This window comes from Danio rerio, chromosome 3 (genome assembly GCF_052040795.2).
Source record: "Danio rerio strain M-AB ecotype USA chromosome 3, GRCz13ab, whole genome shotgun sequence".
Lineage (NCBI taxonomy): Eukaryota > Metazoa > Chordata > Actinopteri > Cypriniformes > Danionidae > Danio > Danio rerio.
In genome coordinates, this window is record NC_141023.1 from 37,393,791 (window position 1) to 37,402,668 (window position 8,878).

At 36.3% G+C, this 8,878-nt stretch overlaps 1 protein-coding gene across 1 annotated transcript; it reads right to left on the reverse strand.

Moving 5' to 3' along the window:
- Window positions 1-1,247: 1,247 nt before the first annotated feature.
- LOC100004321 lies at window positions 1,248-8,526 on the reverse strand. Its single transcript, NM_001328066.1, is given in 6 exon segments — window positions 1,248-2,385; window positions 5,950-6,057; window positions 6,811-6,946; window positions 7,022-7,189; window positions 7,274-7,322; window positions 8,470-8,526. Coding segments are annotated over 6 exon segments (594 nt in total). The 5' UTR covers window positions 8,504-8,526; the 3' UTR covers window positions 1,248-2,286.
- Window positions 8,527-8,878: the final 352 nt, after the last annotated feature.

Genomic DNA, 8,878 nt, shown 5'->3' on the forward strand with positions numbered 1-8,878 from the left:
GCTCATTTGTGGTCCAGATCTGACAAACAGGAGCGGACAGCCCAAGTGCCATCATTCCATGCGGTGTGTGGGCCGGATGTAAGTGTCTGGTGTGGGCCGGATTTGAGCCACACAAGTTTTGCTAGCTGGGTATAGATCAAAACTCTAAATTGAGTCGTAAATGATGACTGTGATTCGTTCTTACAATTAAAAATACAGTCTAAAATTGATGGTCACTTAAAACTGGAGTCAGATTAAATTCAGAGCTAAAAAACAAATATAAATAAATTCTGATAAATAACAAAATTCTTTTCAGAAGCACTAGAAAAGGCTTACATGCATTTAACCTTCGACCATGCGGTTAGTTTTGTCATTAGGCTAATATATGGACTTCTACAGGTGAATTGGGTAAGCTAAACTGTCCGCAGTGTATGTGTGTAAATGGAAGTGTTTGGGTGTTTCCCAGTGATGGGTTGCAGCTGGAAGGGCATCCGCTGTATAAAACATATGCTGGATAAATTGGCGGTTCTTTCTGCTGTGGCAACACCAGATTAATGAATGGACTAAGCCAACAAGAAAATCAATGAAGATTTCTATTTGGCTGTAGTTTTATTTCGGTTTTTGTCTAATTTTATTATTTTCAAATGAAATAGCTGATTTCTAGTTTTGTCACCACAAATTCCCATTTTATTGATTATTTAATTGTGATGTAATGTAAAGTGTATTCATATAGCACATTTATTGTGTATGGCCATGCACCCAAAGTGCTTCACAATCATAATGGGGCCAGTGCGCTCACCACACACCAGCTATTGGTGTAGTGGAGAGATGATGTTAGAGCCAATCAGTGAATGGGGATGATTGGGAGGCCATGATCGTAAGGGCCGATAGAGGGACTTTGGGTTAACACCAGGGTTACACCCCTACTCTTTACAAGAAGTTCCATGGTATTTTTATCGACCACAGAGAGTTAGGACCTCGGTTTAACATGTCATCTAAAAGAAAGCACCCACTGACAGTGTAGTGTCCCCTTCACTTTTTACTTGGATATTACGACTCATGCAGACCACAGGTTGAGCGCCCCCTGCTGGCCTCACTAATACCACTTCCAACAGCAACCTAGTTTTCCCATGTGGTCTCCCATCCAGGTACTGACCAGGCTCAGTGAGTAACTGGTCTTGGCAGGGTGATATGGCTGTGGCATAATAAATATTTTATGGTTTTATTATTAAAAAAAAAGCAAAATAATAAATAAAACAAGTCACACATTTTTAATATGTGAAAAAAGTATTTATTTATTCGTACAAAAACAAAGCAAAACAAACTCATGGGCTCATATTACATAGACCAAAAAATACATAGAATAAAAAAGTTCAGATTATAGGTCTGACTTACAATGGTGAAAATACAGTACTACAGTACCCCTTTGCTAAGGGGAAGAGCTCATATCATCTGTTTGTCAGGTCTGGACCTCTTGACTAACTCTTACTCATTCTTTGCACTAGTTCCAGCCAAACTACCTGTGTTTTATTAAATCCCAGATGAGAAATGAATCTGCTTTGGAAAGTTTCTCTGGCTCTTTCAGTAATCAAAAAGGAAATGATTTATTTGTGTAAAAAGTATCAGCGTGGCTTAGTGAAGTTAAAAATGATTTTAGGTCACTAGTTCTGTCCTTTCCTGTTATAGGACGTTCTTGCTAAGACACTCCCACATACTGTAGCCTGATTGGCTGGTTGTTCTTTTTAAAGACTGACCACTAGATGTTATGGTCGTCATTACACACATGTTTTATGGAGATACAGCCTTTGTGATTAATTTGTTTGCAAATTATTTAAGAACAGTTTGAATAATCAACTTTTTGTCTGCATGGTCTGCAGATTAGCTTGTTTTATTTTCGTGAAAAGCCTAGAAAAGTTTAAAAGGTTTTCAAAGAATTAAAATTATGTAAAAAGATTAATGATAGATGACGCTTTGGCATTAGTAATAAAAATACCATGAAACCTATTCCAAATGAAAAAAATAAATGGCCAAAATTAAGCCTAACTCTGAATCACCCATGAATTCCTTGGTGTAAATGTGCAAATTTTAAAATGAAATATTTAATTAAAAGACATAATTGTTCAAGATTTAAAAAGCAAAATAATCACAGCAGAAGAATAGGGGTAACAAAAGTGGCTTGAGACAATGTGTCATCTTTCTTTTTTCAACTTTCTCTTCACCCTTATCCTTCCATTATATTTTGCTGGTCTGTTTCAGCCTCAACTCAATGTCTCGACTCTCTGTTATTCCACTTTGTCATCCTCGGGTTCACATTTTGTAGAGCACCAAGCCTACAGTAAGAACTCCAGCAAGGAAAACTCCAACTGTCTGCCAGGTGGGGGTCCCGAAATATGAGCGGATTGCGCCCTGGTGTAGAAAAATAGGAGGATGGAAATGGCAAGAGTCAGACACTATTCCAATATAAAGGAGATCACATATGCAAAAGTAAAAGGTGCAATAATATTTCTTAAAAAAAAATAATAATAAAACACCAAAACAAATTTGTACACATTTAGCAGAAAGATTGTTTTATAGCAGTGGTCCCCAACCACCAAGTTGCGAACTGGTACCAGTCCGTGGATCAATTGGTACCGGGCCACAAGAAATCATTAATTATTTCTGTTTTATTTACTATCTGATTGTAAACATTTTTTTTATTTTGAAAAATCTTTTATTTCGAAAAATGACCGCTCATTTGAGCACCAAAACTCAACCCACAAGCCAGCAAAATGAGCAAGAAACAGACATCTTTGGAAAGTTTCTTTGCAAAGAGAAAAAGGCCCAGTCAAGGACCCACAAACTGCTAAAGAATGGATCTGCAACCAATTTGTCAACAAATCAGGTTAATCCAACATGTCAGTGCAAGAAGAATATCAACTGCTGGAGATCGCAAATGTTAAAAAGGTTGGTGACCACTGCTCTATAGAACGTCTAAAGCAAAAACACAGGGCAGAAAAAATACAAATGAGAAACATAACTTCAAAAGGATGGTTAAGGCCATTCTTCACATGAAGTTCTTTTACATTCTCCATTTGAGGGAAATAGGAAGTTTGAAAAGGCCAAGTGATGACACTGTTTTTGAACCTTTCTTAAATGTTGCAGTAGGCTGGGATGTAAATGTCAGACTACATGCATACACCCTTAAACACAACAGTGTTGGAGACTGTGAGAAAAGAACAGTTTCATAAACATCTGGCAAACCACCTTCTCCTGCCTGATGAGACACAACAGATGAGAAGCGCCACTGTGATGTACCACATCTTTACATTGTTTTTTACTTGCACAGGACAGACAAGTAACTTTAAAAGACTTTGCACTATGCAGTGTTTTTTTTTTTTTTGAGAGCTGGTAAATAAAGTCAGCAGTGATGTTGCAAAGACTAGAGGGGCAGTAAGTGGGAATTCGTCACCTTGGAATTACAAGGTTCTATCTGCCTTCCTAGTGATTTTAAGATATTGAGCTTCAAAGTTTTTGCATTCCATATGGCAAACAGTATGTGTGTAACATTTTATTTATTATTTTAATAAAACATCTTAAAATGTAAATAACTTGTAAAAAAAAACATGCCATAATGTAACCAAGTTGTCATTTAATAAGAATATGTCAATAACTAAATTTTAACAATAATGTCAGATAGAACCTTATAATTCTATGGTGACGAATTGTAGAATCCACAGATGCAGAACTATATGGGTCAGTCATACTAGTCAGTGAAAGAACTGCCAGTTTTTTTTTTTCTGCAAAGCTGAAAGATTGGTTGAAATCTTTACAAAAATGTGAATATTCAATATTATTCTTTCAGGTTGGTCAGGTTTACATTTCTCTTTAGTATGCAGATTGAATTACATTTTATATTTGTGGCTCTATATATACTGTACATGTTTGCTGTATTGTGTTTTTTCTTGTTTGTTTATTTTTTATATTTTAATGTAAAGCCTAACCTGGGACGAGGGCTGCAAATTAGCTTTATGCCCTATATGTTCATAACATCGGTTGTCATTGTATACAATTTCAAGTGTATTGTTCCTCTTAAATAAACAAGCAAATAAAAAAATCTTTACATTGTTTTCTATTTGCACAGCACAGACACCAATGCTTAGAACTTTAAAAGACTTTGCACTATGCAGTGTTTTTTTTTTTTTTTGTCAAAAGTGTCACCCCTTCCAAAACTTCAACATCTGAAAAAAAGCGTGTGGAAAAATCTATACTAGCCTTCAGAGTATGCGTGTTGACAGCTTGTTGTTGTTTCTCTTATCTTTGTGTATATGAGATAAGAAGCATGTCAAAGAAGGTGGAGTTACAAACACCAATTGTTTAACTGTCATGGACCAATGGCATAGATATTTACATTAGATGTCGCCTACCCTGTTGTTGTCTATTGGAAGGGCTGCGTCAATGCAGCCACCATTTTAGTACAGGGTAGCGCTCCTTTGAAATGAATGTAAGACCAAGATGCAGTGGAGGATTGTGGCCATCCAGAGCCAGAGATATACACATATATCTATGATCGGGAGTATTCCAGGTGGTCAATAAGCAATTTTTTATTATTATGAAAATTATAATTTTACATCAATTTTCTACATTGATTGATAAGTTACCAGCACGGGCATTCCTGACAAAGAGCATGTGTTTGTGTCCATGGAAATGTATTATCCTCCTTCCCTGTTAAAATTTATCTAATCCATGTCCTGAAACTCTCCCCCCTCCCTCTGTCTCCTACTTTCCTACTTTCACTTCTCATTCAAACGGAGGAAGCGATTCGTTTGTGAATGAATCCCTCTTATGAACGACTCGTTCACTAGATTGACAATAATACAGGTTTCTAGCACCGCAGCATCTTGTAGTCATACTTCATTTACAATGTTTGCTGATTTTATTCAACAAAACTAGCGTAAGTATACTATTTAGTGCGAGTTAGTGTTACTTTGCCCTATGGTGAATGCAGTAAATTACTTTATTATCATCAATAATGTTACTTGTTTAGCACAAAAGTTCATAACACACAAAAACGTAAAACACGAAATCTTACCTATAAGATGTTCTGCTTTTGTACTTTGTTTTCTTTGTTTGCTTGTTACAACACCCGTAAGCAGAGCTAAAGTCCAGCATCTTCACATTGGCTCACTGTCTTGACTGACATTTGTCCTGGGAGCACTGTACAAATGTGGCGGCGGTATTGATGCACGCTCAAGGTTCGTATGCAATATAGTGTATATATCTATGGACCAATGGCAGCTCAAAGGTGTTTTGGAGCCACAACAAAATACCTCAAAAAGTTTGGTGAATTGTTTCAAACTGCTGAAATGAACTTAAATCGAACTTGGTTTTGGACGGATTTTGTTAAAAATTATGTAATTTCAGTTTAATTTAATTTGAAGTAAACCAAAGTCTTAATCCTCAGCCAGGAGATTGAACCCATTGCAACTTTAGAAGAGCTTTCCAGTGCTGGAAAGAGGAACTGAAAACAACTTTTTTTCAGTTCCTTGCTTTGTGACATTTTACAGAACTAAGATATGATGTGACTCCTGATGAATGAAGGCACTAAGCCAAAGAAAAAATAAATGATATGATGCCTTTTGCTTAAATGTACTTGTGTATCATCTTTGCTTGTTTGTTAATGTGCAATACTATCGTTCTTTGCTGGACTTTAATAGAGGTGAGAGCTGCACAAGTAAACCTCACTTGCAAGAGCATCTTTGTTATTGGAATTCCCAAATTGAAATAGTGTTTATTTTCTGTGATGAAAGTAACTGCTTGTGTAGTGTGTATGAATGTGGGGAAGAGGCACCAAGATGTGAACTTTTTGTCTTTGTTTTGCTGATTTAAAATGTTCATGTTGTTGTGTGTTTTGTTTATCACAGTTCAATGTATGGAAATGTCACTCAAACACACATTTCACATGATTTTAAAGAAGCCATGGTTATGACTTACCCATCCACCGTGTTCCCTGATCCAGGTTACAATGCAGGTCTTTCTAATAAAAGGCATAGTCCAGTTTATAATGCTTCTGACCAAGTCAACAGAGTTGATTTCAGCAGCCTAGGAGACATAAAAATGTCAATGGCTTACAATGTCAAAACAAGTTATTTAGGGTGCTTTCACACTAGCACTTTTGGTCCGTACCCGGGTTCGTTTGACGTCATAGTACGGTATGTTTAGCTAGTGTGAACATGTCTTCTGAACTCGGGTGAACACTCGTGAACCGTACCCAAGTCCGCCTGAAAGAGGTGGTGGTCTAGGGTTCGGTTCAAGCGAACTCTGGTCCGGTTTACTTCAAGTATGAATGCAATCGTATTAAATAACGGAAGTGAACCACCAACTGTACAATAAACTATCATTTTCATAACGTTTATTCCTGTGCGTGTGTGTCTGTGTGTCACATATCGTATCTTAGTGACAAGCGGGACTGAGCCAGGGCAAACACAGTGATAATTTCTGCTTGTCTCCTCCAAAAACAGCTTCTGCAGACACTGTGTGATGTTCTAAACGTGGACGTGTGTCGCTTTCTGTATGTGTAAAACCAAAAGATTCAGTAAAAGCAGAATGACTGCGATGTGCGGACGTCTTTCCATTTCGGTGCTTTGCTTTCGTGACGTCACCTAGCAACAGCCGTAAACAAAACAGCAGCTCGATGAAGCAAGTGTACCAGGGTTCAGAAGGAAAGAGACAGTGTGAACACAAACCAACCAAAAAGGTGGCAAGGGGGGACAATCGAACTTGGGTACAGTCCAGGCAATTGAACCAAGTGTGAAAGCACCCTTAATATGAGATGATACATGGATATGTTTTCACCTTAACAACAAACCGACATGCAACATAAAAAAGTGCCACAACACTACCCCAGCTTAATGTCACATCAGAGAAGGTCCCATTGACCACAAGGATGTAGTGTTCTAGAGTTGGATTTAAGAGAGCGCTATTTAACATCCTAAAACAAAACAACAGCAACAATGAATATAAGCACATTAATCTGTCATTCACAGGCCAGACCCTTAACGCTTACCCTTGTAGTTCTTCATTTCCTTCCATTTCATTTGCAATCCTCACCATACACTCGATTGCATCTTTATGGCTGGGGTCACTTTTCTCAACAATACCCAAATTATTTTGTAACCAACAGGTTATTTCAGCTTCTTTATCTAAGTGTTGATGAAGCCATTCAAAGATGAAGCTGCCAGAGAGAAGAAGAGATGGTGAGGTAACAACCATATAAAGAGAAGATGGAAATGAGCAGCAGAAGGAAAATGATACTCACTTAAAGAGAACTGCAGATCCTGCATCAAGTGTCTGATCATTGCCACTGCCTTTACATATAAAATAATAATTAAAATGACACAATGCAAGGGGAAAGACTGTAAGACCAAATATATTAAACAAAAAGCATGAGCAATTCTTTACTTTATTTAAAGATGAATAAACAAAAACAAATGTAAAAGTCAATCAAATGAAAAACCTAGTTCTAGAACCATCTGACCTAAATAAAAATGAGGAAAAATGAAATCGCAGAGACGTATCCCATTCATTCAAAGGTAAAGCAGAACTACCATTACACCGCATTTCAGAAAGGCAGAAGTGAAGTGACGTCATTGTAGAAAAGAGCACAAACCACAACTCAGAACATTGTTTTGCCCACTTACGTATATATATATATATATATATATATATATATATATATATATATATATATATATATATATATATATATATACACACACACACACACACACACACACACACACACACACACACATACACACAATAATAATAATAAAACAATCAGAACATGTCTCTGTGGTCAAGATAAGATGGTTTACAAAGTAAAAGAATTTGAGTTTGCCTTCAAAGCAGGTCATAAACAGACTTAGACACACACTTCCTACAAACAGGACTTTTCTTCTATTAATTCAGACAGACAATAAACACTATCTAGTCACATTAGACAGTATTTGTCTTACTGATCATATTTAATATGGTACACTTTGATGTATCATCATTTCAATTAACCTAATGTTAATTGGTTGTTATCACAAATAAATCCTCTGGATTTTGTGTACACATTGGTGTATATCGCATAGTTTGTGCCAGTACCTAAAGATTTTGACTATATCAAGTTTACACTTAATGAAAACACACATTCATGCGCAGGTTTTGTAACTTTGTAACCTGTGATAAACAGGTTTGATTGCATTCATTTCATGTTTTCTGTAACTTAGACGTGCATGTATTGCTGAAACATCTGTTAAAAGTGAGATCTATAAAGTGAGAACATTTAATGAAATATTAATGAACAAATACAAAAGAACTATAAATGATGAAAATATTTGTTAATTCGAGTAGATGAGAGATTTACCTAACACTTTACAAATGTCTCTATGAAGGCGAGACACAACTTCGGAAATAAATCGGAACAATGGGCAAAAACCATTACCCGCACATAAAAGCGACACTTACCAATACGAACAACGTAATCCAACAGCGCTTCCGTGTCAGCAGTATGATGAAAACTGTGACTGAGTGAGCGAGAACGCGTTATTAAAAAGATTTCTGGGAGATTTCATTGGGCGGCGGAAATATGAATATCAAAACCATTAATGGGCGCTGGAAAAAAAAGCTTTTGTATGGCAAGCTGTTTTAACGTTCATTAGTTAAATGTATCTAAGATTTGTATCTAACTGTATATATATTTTAAGGGTTTTCTAATTTATTAATAGGCCTATAATAACACATTTCCCATTACGAAGCACACTAAAAAATGATGTCTGCAAAATTGTTGCAAACAATTTATGTGTTGAACAACAAATTACATTTAGTAATGTTCAACTTAATTTGCTTGTTTAAATTCAGCCCAAACAAATTATTT